We start from the raw sequence: 17235 nt of genomic DNA on the forward strand, positions 1-17235 counted from the left end.
TGTTATAGAAAAAAGAAAAATCCGTATTCATTTATATACATAAATAAAATAAATAAATAATATAAATACACTATATAGATTTATTTATAAAATAAATAATTTATTTATATAAATAAATACTGGTATATAAAAAGTTCTTTTTAACATACGACTTCTTTATACATACATACGTATAAATAGATATGTGTGTATATATTATTTTATATGTACATACATATGTTGTTAAACGGAATGACAACACGACGTTTGTAATATTATAAAAATATATATTATTATATATGTATATGTGACATTGATTAAAAGTGTAATGTAGGCGCATAAGTATTACTGTTGAGCTGCTCCAATTTTGAGTGGACGCCCAGAAAAAAAAAGTATTAACGTTAACTTTCGTTATTGTTTATAACCTCTTGTAAAAGATACCGTTCTCTTATTGTAGAAGAAAATTACAATAAAATTCTCAATCGTACAATTTTGTTCTACAAACTACAAACTAATTAGAAATTTAATTAATTTAATCACCACTCGACGAACTTTAATTACATTTCAATGCTACTTCATTAATTTATTTTTTAATTTAATTTCAATTTTGTAATTTGTTTTAATTTATTTAATTAATTTGTCTGTAATTTAATTCAATGAAGTTTGCATTCTTTTAATCTATGATTAAATTAATTAAATTTTTAATTCATTTATATAGTTTAGAATTAGATTTTTTATAATATACCATAAGTTTTTATGTTTTTTTTTCTAATCTGTCAAATGTGAGGCTCTTATATTTAATATTTATATAGTAATTGGTTAATAAATTAATTTTAGTGCAATTATAAATAAATATATATGTTTAAAGTATTAATTTTTAAAATACTTTACAATTTAATTAGTTTTCAAGAAAGAATATTTCTGCACCTACTATTCACTTATCAAGTAAATAAAAAAAAAAAATGTTCAAATATAACGTAAACAAATAAACAAGAAATGGCGAAATCATTTCAATCACGAGCCTTGCATTTCAAATTCGAAAAACAAAAAAGAAATGAGTTACTAATTTTTTCTAATTTTTAATTTCTTTACGTTGTTTAAAAATCAATTCAAAAAAGTATTAATAACTCATTTTTTTACTGTATTAACGCAACTTTTTATCTATAAAAACTAGAAAAATTCGTTTTTCAATCGAAATAGAAAATAATTTCTTTTTTTATTTAAAAAATAGAGATAAATTAAGAAAACTATTAATGTTCTCAATTTAATTTGAAATTTTCTATTTCGATTTAAAAAAAAAAAAAAAATGAAAAGAGGGTTTTTTTTAAATTTAATTTCGCGAAACTCGTAATTTTACTTTTTGTTTTTGCAAGCGAGGTGAACGAGATGTGACACGAAATTCAACAGGAATATTGTAACAGCGACACAAACAGCAACTGGGAAATTTGAACCAATCACTGAAAATTCCACGACACTCGTTATTTGGATCGTAGGCCAATAATCTGTGTAATCTGTACTGTTGTTCACACTTGCAACCATCTCGGCAATTCATTTGTTTGTCCTCGTGCCTGGCAACAAGTATTTTTTTCTCATTAATTAACATTTATTAATTTTAGTAAAATTTGTTTCTTTTTAATATTATAATATGAATTTTCATTCAGTTTAAATTAAATTAATTTTTCAGTTTACATTAAATTAAGTAACTTTTCAATTTAATTTTAATTAATTAAATTTTCAGTTTAAATTAAATTAAGTAACTTTTCAGTTTATTTAATTAATTAATTTTTCAGTTGAAATTATTAATGAATTATGATTTACTTATTGTATTATTTTTAAATGAGTCCATTTTTTACTTAATTTTCATTTTTTTCAGATAAACTTTTCACTTACGTGCACTTTTCCCAATGGACGTATTGCTCGAAGGGATAAAGATTTAATAGAGCCAGGACTTCACCACGAGTGTTATTCGCCCAAAATGGAGCCACCACTTCTTCCTTGACTGGACAAGCATTTCTGGAAATTATTATTTTCAATGAAGGAATTGATTTTGGATTTGGAATTAATTATCGACGACTATTAAAATTCGAGTGAGTATTACTTTTTTAGCAAACAAAGTCAACTCTCTATTTGAAGAAATTATAATTCAAATTGATTGGGAAATTTCGATTAAGACAAATTAGCCGAATTATAATTAGAATTAATTGAAAATTAGAATTCTATTTTTATTTATTTATTTTTTATTCATTTATTTACTTATTAATTTACTCTGAGTGGGATTTTATTTTTATGAAACTTTCGTTATTTCTAATTTCTAATTTCCAATTTTCAATTTTTTGGTTTAATCAAATTGTTCTTCAGTTAAAATTTCATTTGATCATAAGTTTTTCCTATTTCGAATTTTCAAAGCATCGAATTGAATTTGACTAAATTTTTATTTAATTAACGAAACTTCTGTTTGGTTGAATTTTTCGTAATTCAAATTCGCTTCGAGAATTATCATTTAGATAGTTTTCCGATTTTTATTATTGACCCCGGGAAAATTATACAAAATTTTCTTTCTGACAAATTACCATTGGATCGATTTTTAATTTATAACCGAATTCGCTTTGAGAATTTTCATTTCTACGATTTTCTATTTTATCGATTTCGCATTTATCCGAATTTTGATTTGAATTTTTTTCCTGGTCAAAAAAGTCCAAAGAAATTAAAAATCAGCATTATATTGAAAAAATAATTGAATTTTTGTTAAGAATTTTAGCAAAATTGTTGAAAATAAAAATTATATTTCTTGAAATAATTGTTTTAAAAATTTTATAGAATAATTGAAATTTTTCTAGAAATTTTTTTATTGATGAAAATAATTTAATTTTTGTGAAGAATTTTTTTATTTATGAAAGTAATTGAATTTTTGTGTAGAATTTTATTATTTATGTAAATAATTAAAATCATGCAATTTAACATTAATATTTTAAATTCCGATTTTATAGCGTAAAAAGTAAAAACGTGGCTTTTTCACATGTTTCATTGTTTATTTTGGATTTTTTGTACTTTCAGGCCTCGGATCGACTTTAAGACAAAAAAAAGTCACTTTTAATTTTAATCGATTAAAAATACAAAAAAAGTCGAAAAAGTCGTTTATTTAATTCAGTGTTGCAACAAAAATTTTATCTTGTAACTGTAATTATTGTCCATGTTTTTTTAAAGTTATCATTATTATATTTTTAAAAAATTATAATAAAAAAACTCTTAAAATCAATTTTTAAAAAATATTTTAAAATAATTTTTCAATTTTCAATTACATATACAATTAAAAAATTCCCATACAATTGAATTTTGGCAAAATCTTTTAAAAATAATTGAAATTTGATAAAACCATTTAAAAATAATTGGATTTTTAAAAAATATAAAATAAATATTCAAATTATTGAATAATTTTAATTACAAAAATAAACACGATTTCTCGGAAATTTTAATAAGAATCTAAAGAAGTAAATTAAAAAAAATTTAGTTTACTTTGTTCGATATAAGTAAATCTTAAAAAATTATAATAAAACAATTCTAAGAATTAGTTTTTTAAAAATATTCTAATGTAATTTTTCGAAAATAATCGAAAATAATTGAATTTCTTAAAAGAATTTTTGTATACCTAATTTAAAAAAACTAAGTAATTTTTTGAAGAATTTTAATTAAAAATTTTCACAATGATTATTTTCTTCAAAATGTTAAAAATAATTCTGAAAAATTTTAATATTTGTATTATTTTTGTATTTACGGAATTAATATGTTTTAAAAACTATTGAAAATAATTGAATTTAAAAAATTTATAATAAAAAAAAATTCAATATAATTTTTTAGAAGCTAGTTTTCATTAATTTTTATTTTCATAAATTTATATATTGGAAATTTTTCATTAAATTTTTTTGAGAATTCAATTATTTCAAAAATTGTAATAATAATACTTGAAAAAATCAATTATTTTCAATTAAATTTTACAAAATTTCAATTATTTCAAATCTTTTTAATTGTATATTTCAAAAATTCAATTAGAAAAATTATTCAAAAATAATTTTTCAAAGATTTGTCTATAATTATTTTTCACACTAGAAAAATCGAAATAATTTGCAATTTATACTAAAAATGTGGTATTTTGATGCAATATTTGGAAGAAAAGTAGAAAAAGTCGCATTTTTGGAAAAAAAAGTCGAAAAAGTAGTAATATTCAAGGCCTGTACTTTGGACTTTTTTTCTTGGATTTTTCGGTCTGTATTTTTTGGATTGGATTTTTTGTTCTGTAATAATTTTTTAATCTATCTCTGTTTCTTTTTTCTTTTAGGAAAAAATCGACTTTTGTTTATTTTTTCCTTTCGGGAAAAGAATCTAAGAAATCGAAGAAAAAAATCCTTAAGGGAAAAGGATGGATCATTTTTCTTTTGGGGAAAATAATTTGGAAAATAACTCACATTCCAGGGCCCTTGTAGATCGGTTGCTTCTGCTTCTCCTTGGCAGCGACGTCTTGAAATAATTGTCCTTGCATACTGGAACCATTATTTTTCGTCTCGGATGGACGATACTCGGGTCGAGGTCGGAATTCATGGCGTTTCTCGCTCTCCTCCGCCAATTGATCAATCACCTCCTCCAATTTTTCTTCCTCCTCGCTTTCATCACCATCACCATCATCCTCATCATCATCATCATCATTATCTTCATTCTCATTGTCAACAATCTCATCGATTCGATCGATACTCGTTAAATCGGGAAATTTTGTCGTCGGTAATTCATCATCGGCAATTTCCTCATTAGATTCAATATTCTGTCCCGGAATTTCATTAATACTGAAATTTTGAATATTTGCAATGTCGGCCAGTGTGATTGGCGCTGAGGTGGAATGTGATTCGGTGTTATTCTCCACATTTGGAGTTGTAGAATTGTATTTCGAATCTGATGAATTTAGAAAATTGGAAATTGGCGATGTCATTGGTGGTGTTGTCGTAGTTGTTGTAGTGGAAGTAGAAGTGGTTGAAGTAGTCGAAGTAGTAGAAGTAGTAGAAGTACTACTACTACTACTAGTAGTAGTCCCAGCAGTAGTAGTTGTTGTCGAAGTTATTTTATCAGATGAACTTGTTGACGGAAGAGTAGAACTAGGAGCAGAAGTTGAAGTTGTTGTCGATGTTGATGTACTGGTTGGATTTTCCAAGGGTTTGAATTGGAATTTCACTCGTTCTTCCAGTTTGAAAAATTTATTATCCACCTTTAGTTTCACGTCGTTTAGAGATCGACTCGTGTATCCTCTTCTCTCTGGTTCCTCGTCAAGGATGCTGGGATATCTTGGATCATTTAATTCCCATTCGTCATAGTCGAAGCGCCTTAAATGTAATTAGTAATTCGTCATGAATTTACATCAGTATTGCCACAAGTCAGGGAATTCATGGAAAAGTCAGGAAAAATTCAGGGATTTTTATTAAAAGTACTGGAAAAAATTAAATTTTTGGAATTCATAAGAAAAATTCTATTCCTGACCAGAATGAATTTTTTAATATTATTTAATTATTTCAAAAGTTTTAATGCAATTCTCTTGATAAATAACAAAATCCATCACAAAAATTCAATTATTTTTTAGGAATTTAAAAAAAATTCTTTGCTAAATTCAATTATTTTCAAAAATAACAATATTCATCACAAGAATTCAATTATTTTCAAAAGTAATAAAATTCTTTGAAAAAATTCAATTATTTTAAAAAATTTTAACGAATATCTCGTCAAGAATTCAATTATCATTTCAAATAGCAAAATTTTTCGCTAAAAATTCAATTATTTTCAAAACTTTAAATAAAATTCTTTGCAAAATTTCAATTATTTTCAAAACTTTTTCGCAATTAAATAATTTTCAATATTTACTATTTTCATAAAATTTATAAAAAGATTTAATTATTGAAAAAAAATTTTGATTCAATTCTACGAAAACATTCAATTATTTTCATAAAAATAAAATTTCATTTAGGAATTCAATTATTTTCATCGCAGAATTTAAAGTATTTTTCATAGTTTTAAATAAATTCCTCGATAAATGTAATTATTCTTAAAAAATTTTATTAAAACTTGACGAAAAAATTCAATTTTAATAGACATTCAATTATTCAATAAAATAATAAAATTCGTCGCAATAATTCAATTGTTTTCAAAAAATAACATTTAATTCGTCGCAGGAAATCAATTATTTAAAAAAAATTGTAAGTAATTCTGCAAAAGAATTCAATTATCTTGATAAACAACAAAATTCTCCCCAAAAATTATCAATTATTTTAAGGAATTTTAATAAAATTCTTTTACAAAATTCAATTATTTTCATAAATTATTATTTAAATTATTCTCAGAAATCCAAGTATTTTCAAAAATTTTAATAGAATTCTTTAAAAAGTTTTGAATTTATTATTTTCAAAAATTTTTATAAATTTCTGTCTGGAAATCAGGGAAAATTCAGGGAAATACAAAGTTAAATTTTTGTGGTAACCCTGTTAATATTATTTAATTATTTCAAAAGTTTTAACGCAATTATCTTGATAAATAGCGAAATTCATTACAAAAATTTAATTATTTTTAGGAATTTTAAAAAACTTCTTTGCAAAATTCAATTATTTGCACGACAGAATTTTAAATATTTTTAATACAATTTTAAATAATTTCCTCGAAAAATGCAATTGTTCTTAAAAATTTTATTAAAACTTGACGAAAGAATTCAAATTTAAGAAACATTCAATCATTTAATAAAATAATATAATTCGTTGCAATTATTTTCAAAACTTTTTAAGTGATTCTACAAAAGTATTCAATTATCTTGATAAACAACAAAATTCTCCCCATAAAATCAATTATTTTAATGAATTTTAATAAAATTCTTTTCCAAAATTCAATTATTTTCATAAGTATCAAAATTCATCACAAGAATTCAATTCTTTTGAAAAGTAATAAAATACTTTGCAGAAATTAAATTATTTTCAAAATATTTTTAAAATCCTCATCAAGAATTAAATTATCTTTATAAATAGTTAGCAAAATTCTTCTCAAGAATTAAATTTATTGTCAAAAATGTTAATATCCTTCTTGTCAAAATTTCAATTATTTAAACAAAGTTTAATAAAATTCTTCGCATGAATTCAATTATTTTCAAAAATTATTATTTAAATTCTTCTCAGGAATTCAAGTATCTTTAAAAATTTTAATAAAATTCTCCAAAAGGTTTTCAATTATTTTCGAAAATATTGTTATAAAATTCTTTAATATAATAAATTTCAGTAAAATTTTAATTAAATTCCTTAAAAGATATTAATTATTTTCAAAACTTGTTAATAAAATTCTTCGTAAAAATTAAATTTCAATAAATATTCAATTATTGAATAAATTATTTACTTTATTTATTTAAATAATTGAATTCTCATGGGATTTTCTAATATAAATTGATTTAAATAAAATGAAAATGAATTTCGGTTAAAATTTTAGATAATGATTTAATATTAAAAGCATTATAGCATGAATTTTTAGAAATAATTGAATTTTGAAAAGGTTTCAAATTCAAATCTTTGGAAATCTAAATTTTCCGTACTTTTAACTAATAATTTATTTTAAAGAAGAATTGTAGTTAAAAATTCTAGAAAATAATAATTCAATTAAAATGATGAAAATAATTTGGAAGAAGTTAGAGTAACAGTATTCTTATATAAAATAATAATTTTATCCCTGAGTTATCGTTAATTATTATAAAAACATGAAGAAATCGATTACTCCGAGTCAAAGACTCGGAGTGATTGACTTCTTTATGTTTATAATAATATTCTTATAAGTTATTAAATTTTAAAAGATTTGAATTTGAAATTTTTGAAAATCTTAATTTCAATAGAAAAATAATAATGATAAATAAAACAATTGTTTTCGAAGAATTTTAAAATTAAAAAAACTCATAAATAAATGTAATAGAACATTTTTTGAGTATTTAATTATTTTTAGAGTGAATCAGAATATTCTTTAGTGTCAGGGAAAAAGTCAAAATCAGTCAGGAAGAAGTCTGGAAATCAGGGAAAAACAAAGTTAAATTTTTGTGGCAATTCTGTACATTGAAAAATTATTTTTCTTTCTGTAATCTTAACTCACCTGGATTTTTCCGGATATCTTTGATAATTGTATTCGATTTCTATCTCAATGTCATTTTTCTCCAGTTCTGATTTCAAAATATTAATGTGCCTCTCGTCTCCATACATTCTTCTCATCAGGCCTTGATTTTCCTTGACGAATCTTCGAACTGCTTGCCTGTGAGAAATTCAAATTTTTGGTTAGATTTTATTGACAATTGAATTAAAATTGAACTGAAATTGAATTCAAATTGAACTGAAATTAAACTTAAATTAAATTGAAATTGAATTGAGTTTAAATTGAATTGAAGTTGAATTTAAATTGAATTGAAATTGAATTAAGATTAAATTGAAATTAAACTGAAATTGAATAAAAACAGAACTGGAATTGAAATTGAATACAAGAAATTAAGTAAATTAAAATAGAATTTTGGAAATGAAAGGAAAAATTTGTATTCGTCTCGAAAAAATGTTTTTGATGATCGAAAATAAAATTTTAGAGGCAAAAGGAAAAATTTGTATTCGTCATCGACAAAATTGTGTTTTTCATGATCCAAAGTAGAATTTTAGAAGCAACAGGTTAAATTTTCATTCTTCTCGAGAAAATTAAAGTATTTTGATGATTCACTAACCATGGATATGTATTGCCAGCGACTGTGCACCAATTTTGTCGGCGAAAGTCGCAGGGGAGATTTTCAAATAAAACGCGAGCATCACGAGAGTATGGTTTGCTGCATGCTGATGATGCATCATATCCGAAAGTACTTGGACCACCACCTCCGAATCCCTGACATCTCGCTAAATGCAGTCTGACTACCTACAATCAAATTATTTTTACCTCTTTTAATTTGCTTTCAACTTTCTATTTCTTTTATATTTTTCACTCCAAGGTGTATACTTTCTTCTTCTTGTCATTAAAACCGCAAGCGAAATTCACCACACCCTCCCCTTTCTCACTGCTAAAATAAAATAAAGAAGAAAAATAGAAACTCGGTTTGAAAGCTCCTCGATTTTCTTTTTTCTTTTCTCGCATTTTCTTCTAAATACAATTTGATAGAAACGTAATTTTTTTAAAGAGATATTTTCAATATATTCAATTTCAATATAAATATATAAATATATTCAATTTCAATATATTTCAATATAAATATATTTTAATATAAATACTGTGTAAAAATACATAAAAAAAGAAATTTAATAATTTTAGCTAAAAAAAAAGCTCGAACCAATTGTTTTAGATTCAAATTTTCTTGGTGAATTTTCGGAAAGAAATTGTGTTTAATTTTTCGAAAGAAAAAGTTAAATATGCATTTCTGCATACTACAAGATATCGAAATACCGTTAGACTCGTTTCTTGAATCTTGTCAATAAGGTTGATTTTCGAACAAGATTTTCAATTAATTTTGCCACGTGGAAATAAAATATTATTTCAATAAATTTTTTTATATAATCTCAATTTTTCACAAAACTTTAAATATTCTATCCTTTCGTAAAGCAAATTTCGTCAAATAATTTTTCATAATTTCGAATAATTTTAAATTATAATTTTATTTGTATTATTTTGATGACTTTTTTCCATATTTGGAATAAAATTGGATAAAATTTTAATTGTTTGGGTTAATTTTTAGATATTTTGATCGACTGAAGAATATTTTGATTAACTGATAAATATTTTAATTGCTTTTTTCACAGTCGATTCTTTGTTTTGATGATAGATCAAAAATAGAATAAATAAAAGATAAAAATAGAATTTTTTTTCCATTTTTTAAGGTAATTTATTTGTGACAGTTTGCGACGAAAGTTACTAAGAAAAATTGATTCAGTTTTAAAACTACTAGTTGTTAATTAATTAATTATAATATTAAATAAATTTACTTTAATCATAATAATTAAAATCTTTCTTTTTCAACTAGAAAATTGAAATTACATTTTAATTTTGCATATTAACATAATCAATAACAAAATTGAAATTGCATTTTAATTTACAAAAAGTTATTCCAAATGTTTTAACTATTTTAACTATTTTCTCAGTTACTAAATTTAATTATTCATTCGTAATTTTAATATTATTTTAATTATTACATAATTATTTAATTAATTAAATTCAATTATTTTCAAAAGAATTTTAATATAAATTCAATTATTTTCGACAATTATGATGAAATTCTGTTTAAAAAATCATTATTTTCAAAATTTTTAATAGAATTCATTGAACAAAATAAAATTATTTTTAAAAAATTCAGATAAAATTCTACGAAACAATTCAATTATTATTATGAATTGTAAAATCCACCGCAAGAATTCAATTATTTTCATAAATAAGAAAAATCTTCGCAAGAATTTCAATTATTTTCAAAAATAAAAAAATTGTTCACAGAAATTCAATTCTTTTTAAACATTTTAATAAAATTTTTCGCAATAATTCAATTATTTTTGAAATTTTTAATAAAATTTCTCGAAAGAATAAGATTATTTTCACGAATTTTAATATAAATTCAATTATTTTCGACAATTTTGATGAAATTATTTTAAAAAAATTAAAATTATTATTTACTTTCATTATTTTCAAAAATTTTTTATAATATTCCTTTAAAAAATTGAAATATTTTCAAAAATTAAGATAAAATTTAATTGTTTTCATAAATAAGAAAATTCTTCGCAAGAATGAAAATAATTTCGTAAATAAGAAAATTCTTCAAAGGAATTCAATTATTTTCAAAAATAAGAAAATTTTTCAGAGAAATTCAATTATTTTTAAACATTTTAATAAAATTTTTTGCATTAATTCAATTATTTTCATAAATACTAAAATTCTTCTCAGGAATTCAATTATTTTTAATACAATTTTACAGGAATTGCTCAAAAAATGTAATTATTCTTAAAAATTTAATTTCAATTCTTCGAAAAAAGCAATTATTAAAAAAAAAATGTTCTTTTAAAATTCTTTGGAAAAATTTAATTATTTACAAAAACATTAGAATTTTACACAGGAATTCAATTATTTTTAAATATTTTAATAAAAGTTTGTTTGAAAGAAGTCAATTATTTTAAAATACAATTTAAATTAAATTTTTTTAATAATTCAATTATTTTTTAGATTTTAATTCAATTCTTCCCAAGAATTCAATTATTTACATAAATAATTCTTCCAAAGAATTCAATTATTAAAGATAAATAACAAAATTATTCCCGAAAATTCAATTATTTTGAGGCATTTTAATAAAATTCTTTGGAAAATTTAATTATTTTCATAAATAACAATATTCATTACAAGAATTCAATTATTTTCAAAAGCAATACACTTTTTCTTGGAAATTCAATTATTTCAAAAAAATTCCAATTCATAGATAATAAAATTCTTCAGAAAGATTCAATTATGTTTGTAAATAAAAAAATGTTTCGGAGAAATTCAATTATTTTCAATACAATTTGAATAGAATTTCTCGAAAGAATAGAATTATTTTTAAAAATATTATTTAAATTCAATTATTTTCATATGAGTTTTAATAAAAATTCAATTATTTTCAAAAATTAGTTTAAATTATTATTAATTAAAAATGATAGCTTTTTAAATTTATTCGCTATTAAATACTGTCATAGCTGAACTGCCAAAAAAAAACACTGAAATAAAAAAAAATATCGAATAAATCCAAGTTCAATTTATTGATTTGTCGATTTTTTGCAGGAAGCAGAATAATCACGTCACATTGGATGATCACTTGAAACGCACAAGAAGAAGAAGAAGAGATGAAAAAACAATCGAGGTTCATCGACTCACCAAAAGAGTCAATAATACGAAAACTCTCATATCTTCCAACAATTACAAGACTGAGGGAAATTTTATTGAAACTCTCCTGCTCGAGAGTTTTTTTTCTTCTTCCAATAATATCGAAACTAATGAGATCACTAGCTGCAAAAAAAAAAAAACTACTGTATGACTTTGAAGAATAATCGATTCTTTAATTAATACACCGGAAATGAAAAGTTGCTGGCGAGGGTGCAACTTGAGAATGGATGCAGCCTCATGACAAGCAGCACCTTCACGAGCCAGGCCGCTTTCATTACTGCCTCTGCCTATAATCGTTGAGTTTATAGCCATCAGAGGAAGTTCCTCAAAGAGGAAAAAGTGTACCCCGATCGTCGAACCTCTGAAATAAGTCTGACCACACGTTTTGCTGAGATCGTAGCCAAGCGATCGGTGAGAAAGAGATGGAAACCTGCTGATGGTGGAAAAAAAAGGAAAGGAAAGGCCATCCAAGTGAGAAAGAGAGATGTGTGAGGAGAGAAAAAAAGAGCTCACACATACATACATTGGGTATCATCATACAAGAGTTCAATCACGAGGAAGAAGAAAAGAGTGAGAGAGAGACTTCCACGAGAGTAGGTCACAAAGTGGTACCGTTATAGAAGCGTTGGCCATTGATGTGTGTCACGAGGCCCCCGTTCGCGTATTCATCAGAAAAAAAAATCCCATGTGCGTCGTATTCTAGAAGCCATGGTACGTTCATTAGAACTTTTTAATCTGATTTGACTTGGAAATGTCTTATTTTGATGAAGGAAAATTTCTTCAATGTTTCACGATTCGAGTCTCGTTTTTCGCAAAAATATTAGTTGATTTTAATTTTTTTTGTTGAAACTTATGGCTCAAATAACTAGTTTTCTTTTGGGGAACGTTCTCTATTTAATATTGAAAAATATTGATTTACTTTCTATTTCTTGATTTGACTTTAGCTCAAGTTATCTTTTTCGTTGAACTGGAAAAATTTTCCTAATTTACCAAATAAGACAATTTTTAGATTTTTCATTAGTCTTCTTATTTAATTTTTAAATAAAAAATCTAAATTATTTTATTTTTAAAGAATAAGTTTAAATAGAAAATCTAATTTTTGTTTTTCTTTTTGTTTCAGGTCAAGATTCAGGTAATTCATTTCATTAATTTTCATTTTCTTGTAAACTATTTTTTCTATTATTATTTTTTTAATTATTACTATTTTTATATTATTGCTTTTTTCTAATATTATTTTTGTTCTATTATTGTCATTTTTCTAATATTATTTTATTTTATTTTTTTGTTATTATTATTTATTTTTACATATTATTATTTGAGTTTCTTAAAGTATTTGACATAAATTCTTTGTCGGGTATGAATTTTAATTTACGATTCATAAAATGACGAATAAGAAAATATAATATTGTTATTAAATGCATTGGGAAAAAAAGAAAAGTTCTTTAAAACTAAAGAGATGTGAAAAATATTTCGTGGAATTATTTAATTATAACTTTCAGTGACATTGTACATGTGCAGGTTGTAACCTACTATGTAAGTTGAAAGAATAATGATATGTAAATTAGCAGTGACAGTAATGTCACTTTCTTATTGACTCACCGATATTCACTGAGGTTAAAATTTATGAGCGACATTTAATTCACTAAATGATTGGAATTTAAAAATATTTATTTGCATACTTTAATTTTAGTAAATATTATTATTATTAATATATTAAATTAAATTTGAGTAAAAATGCACTTTCACTAAAAAGTTTAAAATTTAATTTAATTAAATTTAAGTAAATATTATTATTATTATTAAATTAAATTAAATTTTAGTAAAAAGGCTCTTTTACTAAAAAGTTTAAAATTTAATTTAATTTTAGTAAATATTATTATTACTAGCAAATGTTACGCGCGCGGAACGAGATATTTATTCAATTTATTATTATTATGCAAATTATTATTATGCAAGAATTCAATTTAATTTTCACGAAAGAATTCAATTATTTTCTAAAATTTTTAAAAATTCTTTGCAAAAATTCAATTACTTTTAATATACAATTTTAAAAATATTTCATGAAAGAATTAAATTTTTGAAAAAATTTTAATAAAATTTTACGAAAGAATACAATTGTTGTAAAATTTTTCAAAAGAATTCAATTATTTTCTAAAATTTTAATAACATTCTTCCTAAATATTCAATTATTTTAAATACAATCTTAACTAAATTCCTACAACGAATTTAAATTTTCATTGAATTGAATATTATTTTTCAAAAATTTTAATAAAAATCTTTGCAAGATTTGAATTATTTTCATAAATAATAAAATTTTTCAAAAGATTTCACTTATGTTCAAAAATTTTAATAAAATTCTTCCTAAAAATTCAATTATCAATTATTCAATTTTTTATAAAAAGTAAAATTCTTTTGAAGATATCAATCATTTTCTTAAATAATAAAATTCTTCGAAAGATTTAAATTATTTTCAAAAATTTTAATAAAATTCTTCGTAAGAATTCAATTATCATAATAAAAATAAAATTCTTTGGAAAATTTCAATTATTTACAAAAATATTAGAATTTTTCACAGGAATTCAATTATTTTCAAATATTTTAATAAAATTGTTCAAAAGAAATCAATTATTTTAAATACAATTTTAATGAAATCTTTTTTGAAATAATTTAATTCTTTAGATTTTAATTCAATTCTTCCCGCAAGAATTCAATTATTTACATAAATTATTCTTCCAAAGAATTCAATTATTAAAGATAAATAACAAAATTATTTCCGAAAATTCAATTGTTTTGAGGCATTTTAATAAAATTCTTTATAAAATTCAATTATTTTCATAAATAATAAAATTCTTCGGAGAAATTCAATTATTCTTAAATTTTTGATAAAATTCTTTTCAAAATTAAATTACTATTTATTTCATTTTGTTGTAAAATCGGAACAAGAATTCTTTCTTGGACTATTATTTTTAATGAAGTAAAATATTTATATCGTTAACTTTAAATAAAGAGTATAAAAAAATTAAATTTAATATAATAATTGTTATATAATATTATTATTATAAATAAGAATAATAAGAATATTTTTGAACATCGGATTTAAAAATTCGCTCCATTAATTTCAAAGCGACAGTAGAGCCACCACACGACTTTCAGTGTAAACTGAAAACTAAATTCTGAACTTTCACGTTAGACGTTGTTTTGATAATTTATCGCAAAAGTAAACAATAAAAATAATGATAAACACATAATTTGTAAGTATTGCACCAAATTTTATTGATAAACAAAAAATGTATATTTATCAACACAAGTATTTCTTGAAGCATAAATATTAAGTCGCTGAGTGGGCGCTGTTTATTAAACACAAACATAACCTCAAAAAAATTTCTCTCTTTTTTGCAGGAGTTTCTCTCTTTTTTTCTCAAAAAAAAAAAATAAAAACAATGACTGACATCGATAAAATAATATTAAGTTATCACGATTGTCTACTCCGTAAATCAGATGTCGATCTATTGTCAGAGCCAAATTGGATAAATGACGCACTCATTGGATTTTATTTGGAATATTTGGGCAAAACACTCAAGTTACCGAATTTCGCAAAAATCCTCTATGCAAGTCCTGAATTAACGCAATTATTAAAAATGACCGACTCCTCGGAGGTGTCATTTTTTCTTGATCCATTGAATGCATCGCAGAAAAATTTTATATTCTTCCCATTAAATAATTGTGAACGACGAAATTCCATTGGTGGTTCACATTGGAGTTTATTGGTATTTTCAAAAACGGAAAATACATATTTTCACTTTGATTCATTGAGTAAATCAAATGAAAGTATTGCTCGTAATTTCATGAGGAATCTCGATAAATATTTTCTAATTGGTGATAAAGGAACATTCATTGAAGTTAATTGTCCACAGCAGGAAAATTGTTACGATTGTGGAATATTTGTGATGTGCATTACTGACATTCTCACTGAACACGTTACAAAACATTCAAAAGTAAAGGGTTGTGATTTCGAGAGTGTTAAAAGACTTGTTGCTGAAAAGCGAAAAAATTTGCAAGAATTAATAAATAGTCTCAAGACATAATTTTGAAAAAAATGTTTTACGAAAAAAAGAGACTTCTTGTAATATTTACTTCATATTTTACGTATTGAAAATTAGAATTCTTTTAGTAAGTTTGACAATTTTTTAAATAAAATTACTACTTTGTAAAAATTGTAATCTTTTTGTATTCTTTTAAAAATTACAGGGTTGCCACAGGTCAGGGAATTCAGGGAAATTCTTTACAAAATTCAATTATTTTCATAAATAACAATATTCATCCCAAGAATTTCATTTATTTTCAAAAGTAATAAAATTCTTCGAAGAAATTCAATTACCTATTTTAAAAAATTTTAACGAATATCTCATCAAGAATTCAATTAACTTTACAAATAGCAAAATTTTTCGCCAAAAATTCAATTATTTTCAAAAAATTCAAATTAAATTCTTTGCAAAATTTCAATTATTTTCAAAACTTTTTCGCAATTAAATAATTATCAATATTTACTATTTTCATAAAATTTATAAAAAGATTTCATTATTGAAAAATTTTTTTAATACAATTCTACGAAAACATTCAATTATTTTAATAAATAAAAAAAATTCATTAATAACTTCAATTATTTTCATCAATTTCATTATTTTTCTGTTTACAGTTTGAAGTTAGTTGTTTCTTAACTTTTTTATAAATTTTCTTTTCAAATATTTTCAATTATAAAATTAATGTATTGAAAATCATTGAATTGTTGCAAAAAATTTGATTTTGAAAGCAATTGAATTTTATGAAGAAGAATTTTATTAAAATTGTAATGAAAATAAATGAATTCTTGCGAAAAATTTTACTATTTATAAAAATAATTGAATTGTTTCGAAGAATTTATTAAAATTTTAGAAAATAATTTAAATTTATGGAAATATTTAAAAATATTTGAATTCATCCGAGGAATTCAATTAAAATTGTTTTGAAAATAATTGAATCTCTGCAAAGAATTTTACTATTTTTAAAATTAATTGAATTCTTGCGAAGAATTTTATTATTTATAAAAATAATTGAATTTTTTCAAAGAATTTTTTCGAAATGTGTTAAAAATTTTTTTAAAAATTGAATTCTGAGGAATTTAATTAAAATTGTTTTGAAAATATTTGAAATTTTGTAAAGATTTTACTATTTAAATAAAAAAATGGAATTGTTTAGAAGGATTTATTAAAATTTTAGAAAATAATTCAATTCTTTCCTGAAATTTTATTAAAATTTCTAAAAATAGAAATAATTAATTTTGTACTTAATAAGTGAATTTTTTAAATTTTT

The 17235-nt window shown here is 22.4% G+C and overlaps 2 protein-coding genes and 1 long non-coding RNA gene across 3 annotated transcripts; 2 read left to right on the forward strand and 1 right to left on the reverse strand.

Moving 5' to 3' along the window:
- Positions 1–901: 901 nt before the first annotated feature.
- On the reverse strand, positions 902–12149 carry LOC122508091 (protein spaetzle 4). The gene is made up of 6 exons (XM_043621198.1): positions 11878–12149; positions 8732–8916; positions 8122–8277; positions 4440–5342; positions 1870–1992; positions 902–1547 (listed from the first exon to the last, which is right to left on the reverse strand). The coding sequence occupies exons 1-6, from the start codon at positions 11905–11907 to the stop codon at positions 1310–1312; spliced, it is 1635 nt and encodes a 544-aa protein (XP_043477133.1). The 5' UTR covers positions 11908–12149; the 3' UTR covers positions 902–1309.
- Positions 1419–11914, forward strand: LOC122508093. The gene is made up of 3 exons (XR_006302191.1): positions 1419–1557; positions 1853–2066; positions 11785–11914. It is a non-coding gene; the product is annotated as an uncharacterized LOC122508093 (long non-coding RNA).
- Positions 12150–15020: 2871 nt separating the features above from the next.
- On the forward strand, positions 15021–16106 carry LOC122508092 (sentrin-specific protease 8-like). Its single transcript, XM_043621199.1, has 2 exons — positions 15021–15137; positions 15286–16106. The coding sequence occupies exon 2, from the start codon at positions 15327–15329 to the stop codon at positions 15969–15971; it is 645 nt and encodes a 214-aa protein (XP_043477134.1). The 5' UTR covers positions 15021–15137; positions 15286–15326; the 3' UTR covers positions 15972–16106.
- The last annotated feature ends 1129 nt before the right edge of the window (positions 16107–17235 follow it).

This window comes from Leptopilina heterotoma, unplaced genomic scaffold, assembly GCF_015476425.1.
Source record: "Leptopilina heterotoma isolate Lh14 unplaced genomic scaffold, ASM1547642v1 Lhet_52, whole genome shotgun sequence".
Lineage (NCBI taxonomy): Eukaryota > Metazoa > Arthropoda > Insecta > Hymenoptera > Figitidae > Leptopilina > Leptopilina heterotoma.

Bases quoted from the DNA above. Each gene is read 5' to 3' on its own strand.
- LOC122508091 (XM_043621198.1), bottom strand. From the start codon at position 11,907: ATGAGAGTTTTCGTATTATTGACTCTTTTG. The intron at 8,278-8,731 runs GTTAGTGAATCA...AATTTCTCACAG, and splicing joins GCTGGCAATACATATCCATG to GCAAGCAGTTCGAAGATTCG. The intron at 5,343-8,121 runs GTGAGTTAAGAT...ATTACATTTAAG, and splicing joins AGATATCCGGAAAAATCCAG to GCGCTTCGACTATGACGAAT.
- LOC122508092 (XM_043621199.1), top strand. From the start codon at position 15,327: ATGACTGACATCGATAAAATAATATTAAGTTATCACGATTGTCTACTC.